Source organism: Nycticebus coucang, chromosome 2, assembly GCF_027406575.1.
Source record: "Nycticebus coucang isolate mNycCou1 chromosome 2, mNycCou1.pri, whole genome shotgun sequence".
NCBI classification, from domain to species: Eukaryota; Metazoa; Chordata; class Mammalia; order Primates; family Lorisidae; genus Nycticebus; species Nycticebus coucang.
The window spans coordinates 87,339,922-87,367,226 of NC_069781.1; the positions used below are offsets into that span (position 1 = coordinate 87,339,922).

Genomic DNA, 27,305 nt, shown 5'->3' on the forward strand with positions numbered 1-27,305 from the left:
ATGCCACAGCACTCTACTGAAGGTGACAAAGTGAGACTCTGTCTCAAAAGAAAAAAAAGTTTCCTAGTGCTGTTTTGTAAGTAGCCCTTGACCCATTTCCCACCCTTCCACCCTTGGCAACTGCCAGTCTGTTTTCTGACCTATCTTGCCTCTTCCAGAATGTCATATAAAATGGAATACAACAGTATGTGACCTATGTGTCTGCTTTCTTTCCCTTGTTACAGTGCATTTGAGATTCATCCCTGATTACTCAATCAGTAATTTGTTCCTTTTTATTGATTAGCAGTATTCCATTGTATGGATGTACCAGTTTGTTTCTCTGTTCACCAATTGTAGGGCCTGAATTTCCGGTGTTTGGTGATTATGACTAATACCCCTATAACATTTATATTCAAGTTTTTGAGTGAATATCATTTTTTAATTTGTGAGGGAAAATACTTAGGAATAGGACTTCTGGGTCTTATAATAAGTGAGTATTTTATTTTGTAAGAAACTACCAAACTATTTTCCAAGTACAGTAGAACCTCTGTAGGTTGACCACCCAAGCAACAAATTGTCAACATACAGAAGTGGTCAACATAAGGAAGTAGGCCTGCTGTGCTGATACATACATATGGCACATGTCCAGTGTAGGAAAATTAGGTCAATTTAAGGAGGTAGTCAATGTAGGGAGAGGGTTCACTGTATTCCCATCAACAAGGTATGAGTGTTCTACCTACCCCACATGCTCACCATCGTTTGATATTGCTATTTAAAAAATTTTTTTAATCTGTTCTAATAGATGTGTATCTGTGACATCTTAATAATATCACATGCCAATAGTGTCCCTTACTGGCTAAGCTTCGGGAGCCATAAAAATAGAACTCATCCTTCCCTTTGCCTGGTTGTAGAACTTCACATCTGACTCACCCACTTTTGCTCTCCCATTATCCACAGAAGCTACTGCTGTTCCCCTGCTCTGGACCCAGTTTTGTGGTCAATACCAGGCAAGTAATCTGCTATTACCCAGAAAGACCAAGATGAGGATAAATTAACAAGGCATTACTGAATAGTCATTAGCTAAGATAGGCGGGGAGCTTCTCCTCCTAATAGGGTTTTTAATACATTGACTGCCACACTAGAAAAAAAATTTTCCTTGGAGCTACAGTGTTTTATTAGGTCAAGATAGGTCAAGGGACATGTGAGTTATATTATCTTCATGAGGCCCCAAGCTCAAAAATAGCCTACATTAAATACAACTCACATGGCAGTTAATGGGTTAAACTGAGGGTGACAAAGGCCATCAAATGCCCTGAGTCTTAAGCTGAGACTTTCAGCTCCTGATAGCCTTTGTCTCTGTCACGTATTTTTAATCCTCACAGCTTCTATACTCTGAATCTTCCCCTTTAAGAATAAAATAGATTATTTAAAATGCTGTAGAGCTCAAAATAGCGTCTGTTTACTAACATGATAAAACACTGGAAATTTTGGATCTGGTTATACTAAATATGTTTTCCTAAATTTTTTTGAGGGGAGAGGGCTTTTGAAATCATTAAAGGAAGAAATAAAAGAACAAAAAATTCTGCTTACATTAATTTTAAAGTCAAATTAATTACAGCTTTTTCCCATGTAAGCTTATTTTAGTTAAGTAAATGGGAATATTTGAATGGAGATCACAGAATTCAAGGTAAATGGTTCTATTTCTACAGAATGAGATGGATGGATTAGAATAATGGTTCTTCATGTTGGCTACATATTAGAATCACCCAGAAAGTTTTTAAAAAGAAAATGCTGATGCCCTGGCCTTACCTGAGACCAGTGTTATTCAACATTTTCATTGGCACACTTGAGCCTATAGTTAAATTTCCTCAGCACACTTAAATTATGTTCCTCAAAAAAAAGAGTAAATAAAAAGAATAGGCAATTGAAGCAATACCAAGAATACATTACTGGGATCTGATCAAACTAAAAAGCTTCTGCACAGCCAAGAACACAGTAAACAAAGCAAGCAGACAGCCCTCAGAATGGGAGAGGATATTGGCAGGTTATGTTTCTGACAAATGTTTGATAATCAGAATCCACAGAGAACTCAAACTTATTAATAAGAAAGAACAAGTAATCCCATTTCATTGTGGGCAAGAGACTTGAACAGATGCTTGTCTGAAGAAGACGGGTGCATGGTCTACAGACACATGAAAAATGCTCATCATCTTTAATCATCAGAGAAAAAAACACTTTGAGATATTATCTAACTCCAGTAAAAGTGGCTCACATAACAAAATCCTCAAACTATAGATGTTGGCATGGATGTAGAGAAAAGGGAACACTTCTGCACTGCTGGTGGGAATGCAAGCTAATACATCCCTTTTGGAAAGAAATATGGAGAATACTCAGGGATCTAAAAGTAGACCTGCCATTCGATCCTGCAATTCCTCTACTAGGAGTATATCCAAAAGACCAAAAATCACTTTATAACAAAGACATTTGTACTGGATTATTCATTGCAGCTCAATTCATAATAGGCAAGTCATGGAAGAAGCCCAAGTGCCCATCGACCCATGAATGGATTAATAAATTGTGGTATATGTATACCAGGGAATATTATGCAGCCTTAAAAAGATGGAGACTTTACTTCTTTTATGTTTATGTGGATGGAGCTAGAACATATCCTACTTAGTAAAGTATCTCAAGAATGGGGGGGAAGTATCCAATGTACTCAGTATTATTATGAAACCAATTTACAATCACTCACACTTTCATATGAAGAATAGATCACAACTATGGCCCAGGATGAAGGAGGAGGGAAGAGATGGAAGGGGAGGGGGGAGGTTAGATGGAGGAGGTTGAATGGTGGGATCACACCTATGGTGCATATTGCAAGGGTACACGTTGGATCTATTAGTATGGAGTATAAATGTCTTAACACAATAATGAAGTAAATGATGTGAGGGATATATTAACCAGTATGATGTAAGTATTCCAAATTGTATATGAAATCAGCACATCGTACCCTATAATTGCATTAATGTATACATGATGTACCTCTTTATGATTTAATAAAAAAAAATAACAAAAAAGAATATACTTATTGTACTTTGAACTTCTTTTGAAAATAATTTAGTTAATGATCTTTAAAAATTGTCATGGCACACCAGCTAAAAAATCACTGACTTATACCCTTATGTCAGAGTCGCTGGGGTAGGTGTTGGGGGGAGTCCTAGCATTAATAATTTTTAAGTGCCTCATGTAATTTTAATGTGTAGCCAAGGTTGAGAATCACTGGACCTAATGAGAAAATGTATAATTCTAGGGTGTAATTCTAGCAGTGTTTTTCATATATGAAAATGTGTACTATTTTCTGTTTTTTTTTTTTTTTTTAATGTATGTGGAAATGCTTCAAGTTGCTAAGATGATCAGTAATGAAAGGAGAACAGATCTCAGTGTAGCTTATGTGTACTCTCTCTCAGCCTTTCCTGGGCTCTTGTTTTCATTTGTTGTGTGTGTCTTACAAGCAGGTGGAATAGCTTAAATACTAAACAATAATTTCTTTTAGTTTCTCCAAAAATTACTTACAGATGCGTTCTTAGAAAATTTTTAGAGGAAATAGCTGACTATCAATAACAGTAATAAATGCTCTTATCTGAGGAATATAGTACAAGGATTAAGGATATAATTGTTCATTTTGGACAAAAATAAATTAAAGAAAATAAAGGCCTAATGTCATTTCTAGGTCATACTTAAATAACTGTTACAAACATATTTTAAGTTTGGTGTTGAACCCAATCCCTATCAGTAGTACATCAATATGAAAATTTATTTGCATACTCTTGGGAAAAATATTCTGATTCAGTAGAGAAGACATAAATTTGAAACTTGCAGTTGACACAGTGGAGTTGGCAGACTCAAGTCAGGACGTTATCTTCATGTCAGTAGGGACTTCGTCTGGTTCACTCTGTCTGCAATGTCTGGGGGTCACTTTTTGGCACATAGTACATGGTAAATACGTGAATGTCTAGATGGGCTATAAATGCATCAAGTAGATAATAGAAAATGAAATTCAACATTCAACAAAAATGTAAATCTCTATTAGAAATTAGAATACAGAATGGAGGAGAACCAGGTTAAGAAGTGTACTGAAGATTATTTAGTGCTGTCTGCTAAAAATGTACCAATTTTAAGTTACTTTATTAGAAGTACATTGCCAAGAGAAGCCCTGGTTATCATGGACTCTATCCTATCTCCCCTATACCTGGGGTTGAGACGTGTTTTTTTCCTGGCCTAAAAGTCTATTGGAGAGATGTTACAGATGGTTTGTCCAGGGGAAGCAACCTGAGAAGGCTTGTTACATGAGGAAAACATGGAGAAACTTGGATGTTAAGCCAGGAACAAGCAAGATCCAGTAGGGACATGTTGACTATTTGGCATATGGATGAGGGATGACACTCTTGGGTTGCAGAAGACGGATGACATAGTCTTGAACAAGGAATAGTAACTGGATTCAGGCTAACTTCTAACGAATGGGCTGCCTTAGAAAATTCCAGTTATAAGAATGGATTTCTGCATCTAATAGGGAAAGATAGGCTAAAATCTTCATCAGGTCTTTTCCAACTCTGAGATTCTGTGATTTGCTTTCAGGTAAATCGTATGTCCTTTGTGAATAGTGGAACAGATCATAGCGGAACAGACCAGGTTTACTTGAACCTGGGAAAATCTGGTGCTTATTCTATTTGCTGTCTTATCTTTCCTTGGTGAAATTGTTGTATCTGTTCTTTATGCTCGGAGTTCAAAACCAAGATATTTTTCATTACCTGTTTTTTAAGATGAAAAATGAGAATTTAGATTCTCTGTAGTCTGCTTTAGAATAAAATAACAAGGCACATATTGGTGAGGGTAAGAATGTGAGATGGGGTAGAGATGGCACTTGAACCTGAGCAGAAAATCACGTGGCTCTACAAATCCTTTGAATAAATTTTAAATAAAATCCAAGCACTGTGACCAGAAAAGGCTTAGAGTTTTAGAGTCAGACTGACCTGGTTTCACATACTAGCTTGGATACTTCCTCCATTGGTCATGCTATTTAACCTGTCTAGAGTTTAGACTCAGTTTCCTTGCCATAAAATTATAATTCTCCCTCCTTTTGCAGGGTTATTGGGAAGATGAGATAGGATGGAGGACAGCTTGCACTAAGTGGGAGCTTTAATTCATTAGTGTTAATTACACAGTGGCTTTGCATAGGCAAGACATTCACTAGTTATGTTTTTCTAGGCAAATGGCTATATTTTGGACTTTGTTTGAGGATCATTTGATGTCATGCTAATCAAATGTTCAGTGGAGTACCTGGCCAATATTAAACACTATTATTATAGTGGTATAGCTATTTGGAAAGTGATAACAATACTCAGAAAGTTCTGAAAATTATGAAGAATAAAAGAGGCTCCGAATACTAATAGTTGGAGGTACTATTTCTACCTTGCATTAGTGTCCTGTTATCAAATTACTACAAATTTAGTGGCTTTATTACCTGACAGTTTTGGTGACCATAAGTCCCAACTAAAATGTAGGTGCCAACAGGACTGTGTTCCTTCTGGAGATTCTGGAGGAAATGCCATTTCTGTGCCTTTCCCAGCTTCTGGAGGCTGTCTGTATCCCTGGGATTCGGGCCCTTCCCACCATCTTCAGAGCTAGGAGCATAGCATTTTCAAATCATTCTCTGATCTCTGCTTCTGCAGTCTCCTTCTCTAACTTTGCTGCCTCCTCTTTCTTTCTGAGGACTCTTGTGATGATATTAAGCCCCCCAGGTAATCCAGGATAATCTCCCCATCTCAAGATCTTTAACTTAATCACATCTGATTAAGTCCCTTTTGCTATATACAAGGTAACATATTTACAGGTTCTGGGGATTAGGATGTAGACATTTTGGGGGGAGCAGTTAATCAGCCTACCACGTACCTACATTTCTTAAGAGATTATATATCTGAAATCATAGTGATTATCTTTCCTTGAGCATCCAGATGTTAAAAAAAAACTGTTATAGTGATTTTGGTTTGAATTCATGCCTTCTACTGGCATTCTCTGAAGAGCACAAATGTTGAGCCTGAACCTGAAGGAATTTAGGAAAAAATCACAAAGATTCTGTCAGTAATTGACTTGAAACTTTTTTGTATCATTGTGTGGCATTCCATGGTCCTTTGGCAATAGCATCTGCGAATCTTAATACCAGGGTATTATGCTTGTTTAACTTAAAATACCCCTTGCGCCTTACAGTGCAGGTGTATCTTAAGTTTCCTGCAGTCAGAGGTAGAGATAGGTAGGGAGACCAGATTTCTTGCTCCCACAGAATAGAGGAATGAGCTCTCTCCTACTCTTGGAGATACATGGCAACACTTTCTTTTTGCATCTGTTCAAATTAGATAGAAATATCCCTAGAATGTATCTTCTCTTTATACAATTCTTTGAAAGATAGTTTTCTGGACAATAATTGAGATCTCTGGATAGATATCATTTTAAGTTCATCCTTAGAAACTTTTTTATTTTTTACATCTTGTACAGTAGTTAAGAGCATAGTTACTGGCATTAGACTGCCTGTCATTGACCTTAGTCTCATACTTTGTGTAAACCTAGGCAGGTTCTTAAACTTATTGAGATTCTGCTTTCTTGTATGTAAAAACAGGGATAATGATACCTGTTGGAGGCTACGATGAACTCTATAAATATTAGCAGTTGATCAGATCTCTGCATTTCTGCCTTCTGATTGAGTATTTTTAAATTAATTCAGTAGCCTTGTTATAAATCATCTTGTTAAATGATTTCAAGAAGTCATTAACTCTGATGGGATGAGAGAAGGGAATAAGAAATATAAAGACAGACTTTGGTTAGTGGTTGTTGATGACAAATTATGAATTTCAGATATATGTGGTGTTTCATTTGTTCATTCACCAGTTATTAAGTATAAAGCATGACTGCATTGTATGTTAATGGTCTACATAAAAAGGGCTGTGAAAGGATGAACAAGAAACTTTCTCTAAGGTGTAGAGAGAACACACACTGTTGTTTTGAGTTCTGCAAGGGCAGGAGCCACTGATCCATTCATTCCTTCATTCAGCACATTATTGGATGTGCCTTGCACTGTTTACAGGAGATAAGGCTAATCCAACAGTGAATAAAACAAACATCTCTGCCCACGTGAAGCTACCAATCTAGCGAGGGAAGACAAACAATAAATGGGACAAATAGAATATATATGATATTAGGTGGCGATAAGAGAAAGGGGTGGGTAACCTGCAGCTTCAAGGCCACATGTGGCCCTCCAGATTCCCAAGTGCAGCCTCTTCACTGAGTTTAAACTTCGCAGAATAAATCGCTCCATTTAAAGGATTTGTTTTGTAAAATTTGATTTCAGTCACAAGGTTGCACTCAAGAATCCAGAAGGCCAATGTGGCCCCAAGGCCATAGGTTGTCCAACCCCAAGTGAGGAAGTGAGTTGCAGTGCTTTTGGGGGGGACATGTCAGTCAGAGAAAAACAAGTGTGGTACTGTCGGTGGCGGAGGAAAGCAATCATGGCCTCTTCTCTGTGAGTCTCCTTTGAATGTTATGGAGTCTGGAGCACAGAAGGCAAATAGTTAAAATTATTTTAAAACATTCTCATGTTTAGGGAAGCTCTAAGGAAGTGTCTCATTTTACATTTTAATGAAGGGAAAATAGCATATCCAAGTGCTGCCTCCCTAACTTTCTGTTTAAATTGGAAGTGAGTTTAGTGGAAGCTTCTGACTGTTCAGTTATGGGCATTGGAAAAAGGTTGGTGACTTGGTTCTTCCTCATCTCACCTGAGCAGGTAGAGGGAGGTGTGAGCTGGAGGGCAGACTTCAGCTCCAGGTAACTGGGTTCTTCCATTTCTCAATCTCCAACTATTCTGTAGTTACAGAGAGATAATCAGAAGTCAGAAAAGGGGAATTATTTGTAACTTTTTTAAAATCACTGATTGTTGAGATATAATTCTGCATATTCCAAAGGCAGCCATTTCTGTATGAAGTTGGATGAGTGCTGACATAAGTATTAATATTTATCCCATGGTATGCTGATAAATACTTAACAACAGACTTTTTAGGGAGAAAAGAAAGCCCTGATTTGTGGCCTTTGCCAATTTTTTGGTGATGTAGATACTTCTACCGTTGTTGAAGTCGAGTCATCCATCTGATGTTATTGAATATGGTACTGGGAAAAGATGTGGTTGGAATTTGCAAGCCTAGGAAGAGGAGCCAGTTCCAGCACACACCTGTGCACTGATGGAAGCTGCAGAACATACCCCACAGGGCGCTCCAGGCCTCTCCCATCATTTCCTAGTCCACACTCAGGCTATCCCTGATCTGTTGACTGCCACTATGGATTAGGTTTATTTGTCCTAGAATTTCTTATTAATGGAATCCTGTAATATGCACTTTTTTGTGTCAGCAGGATATTTTGCAGTTTATCCACGTTGCTTTATATATCAATAGCCTGTTCCTTTTCATTGCTTTTTATTGCTGGGTAGCATTCTGTTATATAGATATAAGCTATTTGTCCATTCATCTATTGATGGACATTGGCATTGTTTTTCAGCTTGGGGCTATGATTATGAAAATCCTACAAACATTTGCCTATGAGTTTTGTTTGGAAATAAGGTTTTCATTTCTTTTAAGTAAATACCTGGAAATGAAATGTCTCTAGATCATGAGGAGGATGTTAAGTTTCATCAGAAATTGCCAAACAGTTTTCCAAAGACGTTGAACCATAGCAAAGTATGAGAGTTCTGATGCTTTTGAATCTCATTAAAAACTGGTATTGTCAGTCTTGTTAATTTTAGCCATTCTAGCATGTGTACATTGCTATTATGATTTTACTATTTTATTTCATTTTTTGTTGCAGTTTGGCCAGGGCCAGGTTCGAATCTGCCACCCTTGGTCTATGGGGCCTGCACCTTACTCACTGAGTCACAGGCACCGCCTTGCTATTAATGATTTTAATTTGCATTGCAGTTGAGCATCTTTTCACATGCTTACTGGCTATTTATATCTCTTTTTTTGTGACATGTCCTTTTGTATTTTTGCCCATTTCTTTTGGCTAATATTTTTGAATAATGTAAGTAAGTAACTAAAAATGTGGCTCAGCAAGTGGGGCGCTGGCCCCATATACCAAGGGTGGCGGGTTCAAATCTGGCCCTGGCCGAACTGCAACAAAAAAACATAGCCAGGCGTTGGGGCAGGCACCTGTAGTCCCAGCTACTTGGGAGGCTGAGGCAAGAGAATCGCCTAAGCCCAGGAGCTGGAGCTTGCTATGAGCTGTGTGATGCCACGGCACTCTACCAAGGGTGATAAAGTGAGACTCTGTCTCTCCAAAAAAAAAAAAGTACAGAATTTGCAGAAATCTATAAATTGAAGAGGGCAGAAGAAACACATGGCAGATAAGCAGCCTGAGAAAACTGACAGGTTCATCAAAATGACTGTAGCATTAGTGACCTTGGTGCTCTAAATGTAGGTAACCAACTGTCCTAGTTTGCCTGGGACTGTCTCAAATTCAGTGCTGAAAAATCCTGTGTCCCAGGAAGTAACTCAGTCTTGGCCAAACCCTCTGTAGAATGGTCACCCTAGGGAAGTATATGGAAAAGGAAACTACAGACTCTACGCAGGGAGTTATTAGACTGGGGAGGGTTTTAGCTGCAAGCTCAGGTGAAACTGTTAGTGGTGCATGAATTCTGAAAGGCCACACAGCTCCCCATTAGAGCAAAGCCATTATAAAATGTGGATCCCAACCCTCTGCTCAAGTCAGTAGCTCACTTGTGATATGAGAATCTAAGGACACTGGGAAGGTTCCCTTCTGCTGCTAGGAAAAAAAAAATCAACAGAAAACTCCAGTGGTGGATTTTTGAAATTACAAGCACAATAGGCTCTTATATAGCATAAATTTTAGTTTTCTGATCAAATGTCATTATCTGAAGAAGAATTGAAACATTACACCTTACCAGTCATTTACACCTTAGTATAAAATACTCTACAAAGTCTTTCCTAAGAACAAACTTTGATTTGAGAAAGGATAGTGGTAGGATAATCTAGGTGCAAGGACGAGTGGTTACCAGTAAGTAAGAAAAAGCACAAAAACTTGACAGAATAAAGAACAAAAGAACAAATCCATTGACTTAGTGTTGTACACAGAGTTAAGTTGCTAGGCAGGGAAGAGTGTTTTTTGTGTGATTGCACAGAAGAGGCGCTTGTGAGGGCCAAGAGGAAGGAAATAATTCTCTTTCCTTTATGTAGTGTTAAAGAAAAAGCTGGGCTTTGAAATATTTGCTATTGATTTTATACTTCATATGCTCCCGTTGTTCCTGATTTATTTATAAGATGTCTCTATGTTAGTTGTATATTGTTCCTTGTTTTAACCCTTGTTGCTATTGCATAACATAAACACAGTCATCTTTTGTTTTATATTACCCTAGAGAAGCTAGATGGAATGCCTGCTTATAGAAAACATTACTACTCTGTTTCCTCACACTGTCTTTCTTTTGAATAACTTCCAATATGTTGTGACATTTTTCTTCTTAATGTTTATTAAATGCCCACAGCAGGCTTGGTGCTGTTGAAAGAATATAAAAGACATAATCCTTGCCAATAAGGCACATGCATATTAATAGATGAGACACATGAACATACTTTTAAGTGTGTGTGTATACAAAATCCTAGGAGGTTATTTTGTTTGGATTAGACAGAATAATGGAACTAATGCTTACTACCCTGTGTCTGTTAACTTGCAACTGAAACAAACAAACAAGAAAAGTGTAGAGATGTTTTAACCCACAACTTCCAGAACCATAACCTTTGCAGAGTTGGTAATTAAAATAGAATTAAACTATTTTTGCTGCAATTAGCCTTAATTCGATAGTTCTCTGATATTCTTAATTAGAAATTTTGAACTACTTGTATGTGATTTTAGTAATTCAAGGATTCTGATTTTTAGAACATTCATTCAGCAGTCTTTTCTGAGACCCTATTCTGTGTCAAGCCACGTTGCAGGAGAGGGGACATAAAACAGTGAACAAAATGGATGTGTTCCTACTTCAGTGGAACGTACAGTTGGGGACCCAGATATTAAACCAGGTGTAACTGCAGGTACATATTCTGATTATGTGAGATGATATAATGAATGAAGTTGACCTCATTTGGAGATTTTCCATAGCAAGACTTACTACTTGAGATGAGACAAGGGACGAGGAAGAGGAGTGCAGGTGGAGGTAGGGAGGGTGCTGCAGGTGGAAGGAACAGGGAGTGTATTGACACAGTCAGGGAACTGAAGGAGCCAGAGCCCAGACAATGAGGGTGAGTGTGATTTGAGGTGAGGCTAGAGAAGGTTTCTGGGCAGGTCGTGGAGTTCCTGTGGGTTAGAGGAGGATAATGTTTTTAGCCCACCGGTTAGGTAAAGCTTATAGAATGGTTCCTGGCATAGTGTAAATGTTTAATATGATATTATTATTACGATGTACTTTTCAAAACTGTAGTGTGAAACATTAATAGTCTTAAATGTTAACCAATAGTATTTATTTTAAGAGCAAAGGGAAGCCACTGGAGGATTTTAGGTAGCAGTGTGACATAAAACTGAAAGATTTGCATTTGGTAAGCATCGTTCAAGCTACTGTGTAGAACACAGATTTGGGAGGGGGGTGGTGGTGCAAATGGTTGTGTGAAGACCAGAGGCAATGGTGGGTGTTAGTGTTTCTGTGAAGTTCTTCCTCAGAGAGTCTGTGTTCCTTTCCACAAGAACTACTATATTTACCAAGGAATACTCTTGACAAAAGTTACATGAGAAGAAAATCCTAAGCTTTTCAGGATTTTAAGATTTTGTTGGAAAGGATTACGCAGCGACTCCTGAATTCTACCCTTAGTCCTCTGGAATCTTAAAACTCTTCTGTAAATCTCTCCTTGAAACAGCCTGGGAGGCTGGGGCTGACACCTGTACCCTCTTCCTCATTGATCGCTTCTGCTTCAAAGTCCAGGATCACGTGGTGAGAGGTTTCTTCAGGGAGCTCCCCGCCCATGTTCCCCACTTCTTCTCAAAGTCCGAGATCTCTTCATGTAGGTCAGGAAAGTTTCCACTCGAATCACAAATGTCAGACTTTAAACTTTCTTTCAAACTGTAATGATAAGACATTCAGTGACAGCATAAAGTCCATGAGGAGATAATTTCTAATTGGCATAGAAATTGAGTGGGTTGATGGTTGAGAATGTGATAAAAAGGAGAGAATGAAAAATAAACCTTTTGTCTGAAAAAAATTAGTTGGGGCTAATGAATTTTTTCTTTCTTTCTTTCTTTCTTTAAATTAGGAAAGCCCAATTTTTGAATTATCCCTATTGGAAAATATCCAGATGGTGAGCTGAGCCCTTAACTGTTTTGGAGACTTTGCCACTTCATGTATTTTCCCAAAGGAAGTAAAGTGTCGATGTCAAAGAACGGAATTTGAGCCCCTCAGTAGTCTTAGAAATTAACTAGTCCCAAGTCCAATTTAATAGAAAAGTCAACAGAGGCTTTGTAAGTACATGCTATGAGCTCTGGGAGTGTCCTTTGAAATTACAACCACGCTCTCCTGTTTTTTTGTATGGTTCATTTTCCATTCTGCAATCTACATCTTCTAATTGCCTAAGAAAATATGGTTGTTTGGGATTTTGTTAGCTTGTTTTCCCATTGTGGACAGGGATTCACTTTCAAAGCCCTCCTAAACAGACTTTTTAACTAAGGAAAGGGGTGTGTAAATGAGAAATAGGAAACGTTAGAAAATGGGTAAGATAAAGTGTATTGAAGTACTTTTACACTGGAAGCTTCGCTGGTAGGTAGGATGTGTGATTTTTTTTATAAATTGCCATTTCATTTGTAGTTTTTGTAATAAATGAATATGAACTATGTATTTGTACTGTCTGCAGAAGTCAGGACACAAACTAAGTGGTGTTGTCTTTGTGAATGATCAACTGCTGAAGACGTTTTAAATTAACCATATAAATAATCTAACAAGGTCTTTCATTGTACATTTCTTGGAGCAAACAAAATGCAGTGTGTTTTTATAACTAGATAGCTATTTGATTTTCCCACCCTCTTTCTCACATTTGGATATAGATTGATATAGAATTACTTAAAATGCTGCATATAAATTAAACATTAAAAGGGAGATATGGAGAGGTTAAGCTACCCCATTATAATCTTGAGTTCTGTAGTCACTGCCTCAAGGACACTCCATTTCATAGCACCAGTCCTTCTTTTGAAAAGTGATCTCCAAGGTTCAGGTAACATTTAAGCCCAGCCAGCAACTGCATAATTTATGGACCTTTTTGGTTTTGTGTTCTTGTTTTAATGAAAAACAGGAAAACAGAAGACCATTTCATACCTTAATGCCTTTCCTTTTTTTCTTTCCCTCCCACTCTGCCTTTGCAGATAGGGGCCCTGAAGGACTACTACCACTTCTACCATAGCAGGACCATTAAAAGGTCAGTTCTCTCCAGTAGAGGAACCCACAGTTTCATTTCAATGGAACCGAAGGTAAGAAGAACCCATTGGGTGGGAACCAAGCTTTTGCATTTTTCATTGGTGGTAACACAGTAGGAGCTGATGACGAGCATGAAAGCTTAAATTTCTAGAGCTGTAATAGTATCTTTTGGTCCAGTGAATGCGTTTCCTCTTTAGACGAAAATAGGCAATGGCTTGATTTTTTTTACTGATGTGCTAATATCACCCCAGTTGTACAGCAGTGCAGGGGTATCCATAGATGGGGTTCTAGTGGAGACACTAGAGGACATAGGTGGGAAAGTGGTAAGAATACCATACTTCCCATCCATTTGCATGTAGATCTGAGGGTCTGTGAACCTCACAGAAGGTGGGGGTTCTTCTAGAACCCTTAAATCAGGCCAAGTTACCATGAAGTCTCCAGATTTTACCCAGCACTGATAGACCCACATCTCTAGCAGCCCAAGGATTAGACCAGGTCTGCTACACTGAGCAGAGAAAGGGGAGAAGCTGGCTCCTGCGCTTGGGGCCTCATCAGGCATCTTTCTTGCATCAAGTCCTTTTGGGTTGTACAGATAACATGCCCCGGGCAGAGCCTGGAAGGAAGTATGATATGCCTAGCTTCCCCTGTTATGGGGATGTGGGGGCAGCTTTGAAATGGGATTTGGGAAGCTGATGGGTTTTAGGAGAAAACTAATAGAGACAATTATGACTCTGAGGTCAAAGTAAGTATCTGTCCTTACTAATTTAGTTGGAGGAGGGCACAGACTTCTGACAGAGAACTAAATGGCTTCTTGGAGTGTCAGGTAAAGAAGAGAGGGTAACTGTATCAACTTGCCCTGGTTCCTCCACAGACTCACTGTATATTACGGATTGACTGGGCATTGTGCTTTTTATTCCCCATTATGATTTGGGTTTGCCATCAAAACTCATTTTCAGATAAATTGGTAAACAAGTCCAACCAGTGAGCGTAACAATCTCAGCTAGAGATTCCTCGAAAATTGTATTCCTATTTATAAAGCAAAAAGGCCCTATTTGAATTAATATGCAAATGAGGTTTGCAATTTGGAGTCTTGCCCTTTGTTATGCACTGTGGTTTACCTTGTTTAATATTTTCTGCAATATTATGACACAGTGTTCATGATTGTGAAATTGTACCTTAGTAGTTAAAACAAGGATATTTCTTCTAGGTCCCAATTTTCTGTGGGTTATAGGAACATTTCCTAATACATACACTTCAGTGGTCCATGAATTGCCTTTTTTTTCACTTTTGTCTCTGTTCAAAATTAAATTTTTCTGGAAAAGCTGTCTGTTGGGCCATTCCTGAATAATCTGTATTTTCAAAGCAAAGTCTGTTGAACAATTGTTTAGACCTCATGTGCAAAGTCAATGTGAATTGTATAAAAATAGCATTAGTTGGTTTGGGAAGTAATAGAAGAATGTAATGAGGTATCGTTTTTATGATGAAGGATTTACTGGATATGGAGCTGTTTCTATCATTTTTGTTATCTTGGGGCATGGTGGCTTATTCTTGATCCAACAGAGGCCTTGGATGCTGGGACACTCTATACCTAGAATACACACTCACTTCAGAGGAGAGGGCCATTTCAGGCCATCCCAAGGGTACATGCTCCATTCCCCTCCTCCTCAGCAAATGGAATCAGAGGATCCCTATTCCATTCCAGAGCTTTTTTTTTTTTTTTTTTTCCCCAAAGGATACACTATCCTTTATTCTTTTGAATTAGCTATGAACTAACTCTTCAATGTTTATGACCATTCGCGGAAAAATACATGATTGTTCCACTGATAAAGTAAGGTTGCCTTGAGCAGAGTTGCAAGAAATGTGATTTGAAAATCCAAGTTAATAATCTCCACAGTTCTAATAGGGCAATGTTGTAAATGAAACTTAAGTTAATAGATACGGGGTGGGGGGGGGAATGACCTCTGATTTCAATTAGAATAAGATGTCAAAGAACAGAAATGGGGGTTCTGGGTATAGTTATGGGCAAAAGTTGTAGTTCCTGCTATGAACAATAAACAAAATTTAAAAGCTGAATAGAAGCAAAATACTCTTCTCTTCTTCACTAAGATCTTCATTACATGAAGCATAAATATAGTGTTAACAGTGGCTAGAACATGAATGGTAAGGAGCTACTAACAGCTCTGTCACTCACTAGTCAATGAGTTAGCCAAGTTACTCAATGTCCCTGAGCCTCCAACCCCTGATCTAAAAAACAGATCTGATAAAATCTAACTTACGGGATATATACAGGTGCCTAGCAGAGCTTGTTCACACAGCAGGTGCTCACGTGCTCCCTCTCTTCTGCCTCGCCTCTCTTATTTATTTATTTATTTATTAAATCATAGCTGTGTACATTAATGCAATCATGGAGCACCATACACTGGTTTTATAGACCGTTTGACACATTACATTTTCATCACACTGGTTAACATAGCCTTCCTGGCATTTTCTTAGTTATTGTGTTAAGACATTTATGGGCAGAGGGAGGGTGATTGGTGGGATTACACATTCCAGAGCTTTCTAATGTCATTCCCACCCAGCGTCTATACAGGAGAACTGCAGTTCGACCAGCTCTGCCAGAGTGAGCACCACACACTAGAGTTTGCGCACAGTTTCTTTCAGATATCTCTTGTACTTGCCTCATTCATTGGCCATTTCTTGAGCCCCTGTCTTCTGCCAGGCCCTGTGTTAGGCCCTGGGGTTTGGATAAAAAGCAGTGTTCTAATGGGTCACCCACAGCAGCTTTCAGGGGATCCTGGGACACTGCAATTGTTTCTCACAGTTGGAGCTGGAGGGCAAAGGACTTGGGAGTCTGCTAAAGTCTTTCTTCTTTTCCTGCTTCCTTCTCAAAAAGCTTAAACGTACCTAGGTTGTTTTTTCTTTTCTATTCTTATTTTTTTTATTTTTTAATTTTTCATTTACAGAGAAGTTGCAAAAATGTCTTTATACTCTTCCCAGATTCCCCAAATATTAATTAATGTTACATTTATTATATGTAATTATATGTGTAACATTACATATGTAATTAAATATATTTATTATATATAATAGCATATTACATAATAAGATGTAACATATTATTTTACAATTAATACGTGTGTGTGTGTGTAAACACCAGAGAGAGACAGTGGATGAACAAGGATAATATTAAATGTTTAATATGTTACAAATTATCCTTGTTCATCCTCTGTCTCTCTCTGGTCTTTACACACACACACACGTATGTGTATGCATAGACATGTTTGCATCTAAGTTTTTCTGAACATTTGGAGCAAGCAACCAACATAATGCTCCTTCAGCTCTAAATTCTTCACTGTGTGTTGATTAAAAATAGATTCATAACCATAAGTAAAATAGCATAAATCTAGATATTAGTATTGCTTCAATATTATTGTCTGATCTGCAGACTTAATCCAGATTTCTCTGTTATTTCTTTTTGAGGCCAACATCACATTTAGATACTGTGTTTCCGAAGTCCTCTTTACTCTGTCCTATTCAGCTTTCTTTTATCTCTTCTCTCTCTCTTTTTTTTTTTTTTTTGCAGTTTTTGGCTGGGGCCAGGTTTGAACCTTCCAGCTCCGGTATATGAGGCCGCCAGTGCCCTACTCCTTTAAGCCACAGGCGCCTCCCTGTCTCTTCTCTTTTATGAGCTACAAATTTTTTGAAGAGTACAGGCCAGTCATTTTGCAGAGTATTTCTCAAGTTTGGTTTATATCCTTCTTCATGACTAGATTCAGGTTTGGCAAGAATATTTTTGGCAAAAATGCCAGAGAAATGGTGTGTTCATCACAGGGCGTTAGAGGGGAAGGCACGCGATACTGCTTATTCATTACTGATGGTGTGAACTTGGATCACCTAGTTGAGGCAGTGCCTGCCAGGTTTCTCTACTTTACAAATACTTCAGTGGAGATTTGCAGGTTCAAGTCTAGACCACCCCAATACAGTTAATATCATAATAAAGAGAGTCACACTTTCTTTTTGGTTTTTCAATGTATATAAAAGTTATGTTTACACTATACGGTAGTTTATTAAGCATGTAAATAGCATTGTCTAAAAAATAATGTACTCATAAAAATTAAAAAATACTTCATTGATAAAAAAATGCTAGTAGATCATCTGAATCTTCAGCGAGTGATAATCTTTTTTGCAGAGGGAGGATCTTGCCTCAAGGTTGGTGGTTGCTGACCGACCAGGGTGTGGTTGCTGAAAGTTGGGGGGCATGGCAATTTCTTAAAATATAACAACAATAAAGGTTTGCCACTTTAATCGACTCATTTTTCATGAAGTATTTCTCAGTAGCATGTGGTACTATTTAATAGCATTTTACCCACAGTAGGTAACACTTTTAAAATTGGAGTCAATTCAAACCCTGCCACTGCTTTGTTCCCTAAGTTAATGTAATATTCTAAATCCTTTGTTGTTATTTCAACAATTTTCACAGCGTCTTTATCAGGAGTATGTTCCAACTCAAGAAACTATTTTTCCATGAGAAGCACCTCCTAATCTGTTCAAGTGTTATCATAATATTGCAGCAATTTAGTCACATCTTCAGGCTCTACTTCTGATTCTAGTTCTCTTGCTATTTCCAGCACATCTTTAGTTACCTCCCCCACTGAAATCTTGAACCCCTCAGAGTCATTCTCAAAAGTTGAAATCAACTGCTTCCAAATTCCTGTTAATGTTGCGATTTTGACCTTCTCCCATCAGTCACAAGTTTTCTTAATGGTTTCTATAATAGAACAGTGATTCTTTTCCTGAAGGTTTTCTATTTACTTTGCCCAGATCCATCAGAAGAATCACTATCTATTGCAGCTATAGCCTTACCAAATGCATTTCTTAATAATACGACTTGAAAGTCAAAATTACTCCTTGATCCTTGGGCTGTAGAATGATGTTGTGTTAGTTGTTAGCAAGCATGAAAACATTAATCTCCTTATACTTTTCCATCAGAGCTCTTGGGCGACGAGGTACATTGTCAATAAGCAGTAGTATTTTGAAAGGAATTTTTTTTTTTTTTTGAGCTTTAGGTCTCCATAGTGGGCTTAATCTGTAAACTACGGTATAAACAGATGTGCTATCATCCAGGCTTTGTTATTTTATTTATAGAGTCCAGGCAGAGTAGATTTAGAGTAATTCTTGGACTTTGAGAATGGTAAATTAGTATGGGCTTCAACTTGAAGTCCCAGATGCTTTAGTCCAGCAGTTCTCAACCTGTGGGTCGCGACCCCTTTATAAACAATGAAAATACATCCTGCCTATCAGATATTTACATTACAATTCATAACAGTAGCAAAATTACAGTTATGAAGTAGCAACGAAAATAATTTTATTGTTGGAGGTCATCAGAACATGAGGAACGGTATTAAAGGGTTGTGGCATTAGGAAGGTTGAGAACCACTGCTGCTTTAGTCCCTAAGGGACTAAAGGGTCTTTTTACTCTTTGAAGCCAGGCCTTGCCTTCTCCTCTCCAGCTGTAAAAGTCCTAGCTGGCATCTTCTTCCAGCAGAAGGTTGTTTCATCTACACTGAAAATCTGTTTGGTGCACCCTCCTCCATCAGTGATCTCAGCTAGATCAGGAGGCTAACCTGCTGCAACTTCTGTATCAGCACGTTCTTCAACTTGCGTTTTTATATTATGGGGATGGCTTCCCTTACACTTCATGAACAATTTCTGCTATTTTCAAACTTTTGTCCTGCAGCTTCCTCACCTTAGTCAGCTTTTATAGCATTGAAGAGAGTTGGGGGCTTGCTCTAGAGTAGGCCTTTGGCTTAAGGGTGTGTTGTGGCTGGTTTGATCTACCTGGATCACTAAAACCTTCGTATTAGCAATAAAACTGCTTCTTCTTACCGTTCATGTGTTCACTGGAGTAGCACTTTCAATTTCCTAAAGAACTTTCCCTTTGCATTCACAGATTGGTTAAATATTTTTGGCATAAGATGTCCAACTTTCAGCCTATCTTGGCTTTCAACATGCCTTCCTCACAAGCTTAATTATTTCTAACTTTTGATTTAAAGTGAGAGACGTGTGATTCTTCCTTTCCCTCGAACACTTAGAGGTTATCACAGGGTTATTACTGGCCTAATTTCAATATCATTATGTCTCAGGGAAGTAGAGGGGCCTGAGGAGAGGAAGAGACAAGGAAACAGCCGGTTGTTGGAACAGTCAGACCACACACAATATTTATTGGTCACGTTCTCTGTCTTATATGGGTGTGATTTGTGGGGCTCCCAAAATAATTACAATAGTACATCGAAGATCACTGATCACAGATGACCATAACAGATAGAGTAATAATGAAAAAGTTTGAAACATTGTGAGAATTACAAAGAGTGACACAGAGACACCAAGCGAGCACGTGCTGGTGGGCACATGGCACTGACAGGCTTGCTGGATGCAGGGTTGCCACAGACCTGCCATCTGTAAAGTCGTATCTGCCAAGGGCATAAATTCAAGCATGATGGACAAGGCATTGCTGCATTTTCCTGTCATAGTTAATAAGTGCTTTGTGGGGAGATACTTAAGAGATTATTTAAATTTCTGTGAGCTCATTTTGTATTTTTCACTCCAAGCTACCTTCATTGAGAGAACTAGGCAAGTTGGTGTTACTTGCTTTCTGAGGCAGCTCTCCTTTTCTTTGACCTTGGCTGTGTGCAGGTGGATGATATGTGTGCCAGAATGGAGGCACATGTGTGAGCTTGGCCCGTGTGAAATGCCTTCATGAAAAACACTGGTGATGCAATCTTAAAATTATTTTTGATCACCACTTTCTTGAAAAGGGAAAACATGCATGAAGTACAGAGAAAAAAAAAAAACTATGAAAAAGATCTTGGCTTTTACTTGCATAGTAAATCACAAGGCTCCTCCCACCACTTCTGTTTTTATTTAGAGGGTTCCAAAGAAGGAAATACAAAAGTAACCACATTGGAAGAGTGATCCCTTTGGTGCTAAGAAAATACCAAGGTTAGTTGGAACACATGAGCCTGAAGAACAAGAATAGCCTTGACTCTCCATGTTAACATTATGTTATGATTAACTTTTTAAATGACTGGGGTTCACAGACCTATATCAGCGCTAGTAGAGTAATAACACAGTTTTGCAGAAAGTGCTGGTACATTTCATTGCAGTCTGGCCAGGAAGTCCTCCATTCTTCTTGTTTATATCCTTCTTTTTGACTGACTAACCTTCCTCCAAGAGACCTAAGCTCAATTTCAGAAATGGTAGTCTGAGCTTACTTTCTCAAAATCTTTTATTAATTTGTTTATAAATGTTTGCCATCCACGGATGTCATGGTCACACTGGTGTTATCTGCAGGAGAACATTTATATGCCCTTAAGTGGCCCATGCAGACAAAGGGCAGGGGCCAAGACGGGGTCATGCAGAAAAGATCATTCTTTCCTTCTCTTTTTCCCTACCCAGAAACAGAAAACTAAAATGGTAAATTCCCTACTACCCTGTTTCCCCGAAAATAAGACATCCTCCAAAAATAAGACCTACTTACTGGAAAGATAAGACGTCCCCTGAAAATAAGACCTAGCGCGTCTTTGGGAGCACACCTTAAAATAAGACACTGTCTTATTTTGGGGGAAACAGAGTAGAGTAGGACACATTTGAGTTTTTAAAAATGAAAAAGTACAACCTGCCATTTTAACACCCATGCCCTACTCATGCATAAATCATGTAAGAATAGTGTCCCCTTTTTCCCAGTGGATTTTATCTTGAAGGTTCAGGCCTATCAGTTTTTTATCTTTCCCAGTCCTTTTTCTATCTTCAAATCTATTAGAAGTCTATTTTGATAAAAATCTAGGGAAGAGTCACCACCTGCCCTGGGGCAAGATGGGCACCGGTCCCATCTTGTCTCCTCCTGAGTTCATCTCCAGTCTGTCTCATCACATGGATGTGTTTATCATTTATGAAAAAACTATTCATTAATATTATGTATTGCAGAATCACAGACACCTTAGAATTAAAGTTGATTTAGTCTTTTCACTTTGCTCTCTCGTGCTTCATACCATCCGTCACACCCCTAAATGGAATTTTGTTGGACCCATTGAAAGTGTCCAGTGATAGGAGTTCACTACTGGAGAAGGCAAACACTTCTATATTTGAAGAGATTTAGCTTGGTACTTACATAATCCGCTTGCCTATAACTTCTACCCATTGAGTCTACTTTTGCCTTCCAGAGTTATATACAACTTCTACATAATAGCTCTTGAAATATTTGAAGCCCTTTGCTTATTTTCTTGCAGAAGCAATTGTCCCTTTATAAATGTGGCCAGAATTAAGTTCAAGGCTGTAGCTCCTAGAGATATCAGCCATTTGTTACATTTATCCATAAGCCATTTCTTCTGAAAAGAATTTAAAGCAGAGCATTCAAGCATCATACAGTAATACAGGGTGTAGGAAAAGGACAGGAGGGAAGGAATGAAGTAGGTAGTTAGCAGGATCAGATGAAATCAGACCTGTGAAAGACAAATTCAAGTTTCGTACTGATTCAGCTCGGTGCCTGTTGTGCCCAGGATTTGATTTTCAGGCGTCTGGAGTGTCATCTCTTTTTGCTGCAAGAGTAAAATTGGTGTGATGAGAAAGTGGAATATAGGAGCACTTCATCGTATGTGATGGAAAAGTTACTCATGTCTACTCTTTATCAGGCAAATCCTATTTCTCTATGTAGTTGCTTTATAATCTGAATAATATTTCATCTTTACTGCTAATTGTTCTGCAGTTGGTCTATAAAGGCAACTAGCACATTAGCTATCTCTTTTCTTAACTTGGAAACTGACTATAAGCTGTTTACAACAGCTAATCTTCTAGGGGAACTGTGGAGGTAAAGAAACCTTATTTCATTAGAAGTAAGGACTCAGAGTCAGGCATGGTGGCTCATGCCTATAATCCTAGTACTCTGGGAGGCTGAGGCAAGTGGATCTCTTGAGTTCCGGAGTTTGAGACCAACCTAAGCAAGAGCAAGAGCCTGTCTGTACTAAACATAGAGAAAGTAGCTAGGTGTTGTGGCTGGCACCTGTAGTCCCAGCTACTCAGGAGGCTGAGGCAGGAGGATTGCTTGAGTCCAAGAGTTTGAGCTACGATGATACCATGACAATCTACATAGGTGACAGAGTGGGATTCTGTCTCAAAAACAAAAACAAAAAAAAAAGAAAGAAAGGACTCAGAAGTGTCTGAGGTCAATCTGGACTGACTCACATGCGTAAGCTGCGGCCATGCCTTTTCACAAGTAATGTTCCATTTGGTCGGGTGCAGCTTCCAAGTCAGTTTCAGCTGGAGTTCACTTGCTTCCCGCTCGGGCTGCTGCTGCCCCACCTCTCTCCCAGCCTGCCCTCCTTCCACCTGGTGCCCCTGTGTGTTTCCTCTGGCAGGTTAACATGTTCTGCTCTTCAGTTTCAAATGTGGTAATGACTTAATGGTGTGACCTTCTTTGTGAAGTACAGTTTTGTAAGTGTAGCATAATGCTCCTGGCTTTGTGCTCATCCAGTGTAGGGTGATGCCAGGTGTGTTGAGGTCTGTAGCTTTGTCCTCCTGTTTCTGCCCAGTGAGAGTGTCTGCGTCCTCTCGGGCAGGTGCCTATGGCTTTGTGCCATTGCTTAGAATGTGTCCTGACCTTGGTCATTTCCCATTCGCTTCTCCTCGTCTCACCAAGTGAATGAAAGTGGTCACTGCACATCTTGAGAATGCTGTGCATCCTTCTGGAAGCAGTGGGGGCTTGGATGGGATGGTGAGCAGAGAGGACGCAAATGTAGTAGTCAGGAGGGGATTTCGGAGCTTTCTTGTTCCAGGCGACCTTCATTCAAATTTTCACCAGCTGTGAAACTAGACCTTTGTAGCATATTCCTGTCTGTGGTATTTAATAGTATTTCTGAGTCTTTGAAAATCCCATTAGAGCAGGTCTATTCCCAAGGAGAAGCATTTCCACCACAGGTTGTACACTTGTGGGGACACGATGGGGGAGGAGTGTGGGAGAGAGCTGAGGAGGGATTTGGGCGCTGCTTCCAGCGTCTCTCCACCTCCGGTCCTTTCTCCCTTGTTTCCAAGTCTCTGAGGTATTTGGACACTCTGGGACCAAAGGCACAGGTTATATGTCACTGGGATATCTAATGAGAAAGTTTAGGTCAAATCCCAAATCCCTTGTAGATAGGAGTAAATGAAAAACACACATGTACATTTCTCAGCTACTTTGGTAAGGCTGCCATATCCTGGTTAGAGAACACTTAGCAGTGCTTCACTTTGAAGGTCATACATGCACATGCCTATACTGCAAGTGCAGGTACCGAGAATGAGTGACATGGGCCAGATGCAAAGTCACAAAGTGTAGCTCCCTGGCTGAGTGGGAGGCACAGCCGCCACTGAGCTGCAGCCAGTAGCGCCCAGGTTGGTGAGCTGGCTCAGTATTGCCAATTCAAAAGAACTTGCAAGTCTCAACTTTGACGTACCATTTCCCAATTTTAAATGTTGGCAACAAGTTCAAAAATTTTAAAGTATTTGTGTGAGCCAAAGAAAGCACCTCTGATGGGCATCCCACTTTGTAGACCTCTCAGGCTGGGTGTGTTGGGAGGAGAGGAAGGCACAAAAGATGGGTCTCAGCACTTTCATGATTTTCTTCTGGTCTGACCCTTGTGCAGACATATATTTTGGCATAAACATAACGGTTCAGTTCTTTCATGCTGTGAACCAAAGGCTGTCAGTGGTGGGGGCAGGAGGTGGAGGGCCCATTCTGGTTCTCTTCTGTTTTCCTCAGTTGTCCACAGACGCCTGACTGCCCTGGAAGAAACTCTGAACAGACTTGCTCGAGGAAACAGTGAAGTCAAAGAAGAGAACGAACGCTAGATAGAAGTGATGGACCAAAAAATTGGAAGAGGGTATGATGAGGGGAGGCAGGTTATGGATTTTGCATAATCTCTTTAGCCACTTGAAGGAAAGATGCTAACTGTAAACTCTTTGTTATTTTCTTAGTTGATGTTATATTTCTAAAGTATCAGATTCTTAAAAAGTAGGTGTTGAATGTGTAAATTCAGTGAGTTTTGAACCCACAGTTTCTGTTGAAACTCTCGAGCAAGTTAGCATAAAATAAGTAGGCAAACCTAAAAAATAATTGGAAACAGCAAACAAAGAGACAAAATTCAGCGGCAACAATAACAAAAGATCCCAAAGCCAATTTAGTTGTCTGACTTTGAAGAGAAATCATCCTGATTCATGTATTTATATTAATGAATGAAAAAGTAAATAAGAAATCCAATTCAAACATTGGAAAGCCCTTATTGGTTAATTAAGTGCTTGCAAATTCTGTTTCTGTGCTGAGTTCTCCCATATGTCAAACTTCTTACAATACAAAAGAAGGCCATATGATGCAGCAGAAAAAAACCTTTGGATGTTAGTTTCCACTTCTATCCTTGTAGGGTAAGCTCTATCAATTCCCCCACAAATGGAGACTCATCATTTTTCATGCACAGACTTAGAGAAGTACAAGGTATCATCAGTTGTCCATGTGAGAAGGATCAAAAGGGCAAGTTAAATTTTTATAACGAAATAGTAAGTTGCCATTAAAATAATATACATCTATACATTGTGCATTTGGAAAGATCTCCAAAATAATATGTAAAGTTAAAAAGAATGATATATGAAGAGGTAGGAACAAAACACCTGTGTGTTTGTAAGTGTAATTATACGCAGCGTGAGTTTGGAAAGATACACAAACACACAAAAGTAACCCCTAACCTTTCCACACTGTCTAGCTTTTTAAAATGATAATGAAATGGCTTTTGCTGAAATTGCTTTTGTTGACACCAACCATGCTTTAATATTTCAAAGCCAGTGGATGCCTTTCTGTTCTCATTTGCCTCTAACTTTTACTTTACATCATGATCGATCATGTGTTCTTTCTTGAAAAACTTGGCTTGTTTCCTTCCCTTTTTTGGTTGATTGAGACAAGATCTGACTCTCTAACCTTGGCTGGAGTGCAGTGGCATGATCATAGTTCACTGTAGCCTGTAAATCCTGCAAGCAATTGTCCTGCCTCAGCCTTCCCCAGCAGCCGGGACTATAGACTCAGGCCACTATACCCTCTCGGCTGATTTAAAAAAAAAATTTTTTTTTTTTAGAGATAGAGTCTTGCTGTGTTGCTCAGGCTGGTCTCAGTCTCCTGGCCTCATGCAATCTTCCTGTCTCAGCCACTTGAGTAGCTGGGGTTACATCTGTGAACCACCACATCCAGCTAAAATTTATCTTGAAGCTGTAAATCCATGGACTTTCTTCTCCTGCACTGCCACTGTCCTAGTCAATCCCACTACCATCTACTCACAGCAATTGCATCGATTTCCACCTGTTGTTCTTTGACAATCAGTGTCCACAAAAAGTAAGTTTCAAAGTTATAAAAAGATATTTTAGTGACCTTCCATTGACCTTGACTAAAAATCTAACTTTCTCTTAGTGATCTTTGAGGGCCAACATGATCTAGCCTCCGTTTACCTCCCTGAGCTGGTCCCTTTTGATCATCACTCTCAGCCACATCTTTCTGTCTCTCAGACACACTCTTTCCCTTGTTCCCTTTCTCTAGAATGTGCTTTCTTTGGTCTTTGCATGTTGGATGTCCTCTCATTCTTCGTTGTGTCAAAGTAAATGTCACTTCCTTCGACATTTCCTTTCCTAATGAACCTTACTAAAATAGATTTTTTTTTTTTTTTTTTGAGAAAGAGTCTCAAACTGTTGCCCTGGGTAGAGTGCCATAGCATCATAGCTCACAGCAACCTCCAAGTCTTGGGCTTAAGTAATCCTCTTGCCTTAGTTTTTTCTATTTTTAGTAGAGACAGGGTCTTGCTTTTGCTAAGGCAGGGCTAAAGTAGAGCTTAATCTTATCTGTCCAGCTCCTCTTCAGCTCTGACATGTTAATTTCCTCTTTGATACCTGTCTGAATTCAAAACTATGTTGTTTCCTTTTTTGGTTGTTGATGGTTTTCTATTTCCAGGATGTAACTCAATGAGAGCAGAAGCCCTAGCCTCTTGTTAACTGTGAATAACCTGAAACAATATTGAGCATAGAAATAGGGAACTTTTCATGCTGGAAGGCCACATTAATTTAGAAATAATCAAATAAGGCCCCATTCAAGAAACTTCAATTAAATACACATAAAATGTACATTATTTTATAAAAATCTAACTATTATGTACTTAATGATTTCAAAAAATAAAAAAATGTTAATTTTAAAATTAATCTTTCAATGACTTTATTACTTCTGCTTTTTGTCAGAAAGCATTTGAATCCTTGATTGCAGCATGGTGGTCCATGGTCTCAGTTGATCCTCTAGACCAGTATCAGTATTCGTGACCTTACAGGTGTCTTCATTTGGGTTAGGGAGGAGAATGTAGGTTCACAGCAATAAGAGATTGAAAAGCAAAAAAGCATTTTTTTTGGCATGTTGCTTTTGGCTGTAGTATTATACTACCTTTTTTCCGTATTTCATTTGGAACTTCCTTAGCATTAAACAATGACTTTAAAATGTCATCTGCTGAGAGCTCAGTCACTTTCATCCGTAGTTCTTTAAGTGTTTTGGTGATATCAACTAGGTGAGGCTGATGTGCTAATTTGGGTGTGATGTCATGATTCTCAAAGGCAGTACAACTTTCATTGTATTCTCCAATTAATAGGGCTGTATATTCTTCAAATGATTTACATATATCATCCTGTTCACCATTAATGATTTTTGCAAACTGGAGAAAATGTTCATCCAAAATTTCTTTTTGAAGAAGAAGGGTTTTGAGAAAAGATAGCTGTTTGTTTGTTTTTTTAA

The 27,305-nt window shown here is 38.8% G+C and overlaps 1 protein-coding gene across 4 annotated transcripts in view; it reads left to right on the forward strand.

Moving 5' to 3' along the window:
- The window catches only part of PCSK5 (proprotein convertase subtilisin/kexin type 5), a 466,549-nt gene that overhangs the window by 25,918 nt on the left and 413,326 nt on the right, over positions 1-27,305 (forward strand). For all 4 annotated transcript variants that reach the window (XM_053575543.1, XM_053575548.1, XM_053575551.1 and 1 more), the window contains exon 2: positions 13,423-13,527. In XM_053575543.1, the coding sequence (XP_053431518.1) occupies positions 13,423-13,527 (105 nt within the window). The remainder of the gene's footprint in view (positions 1-13,422; positions 13,528-27,305) is intronic.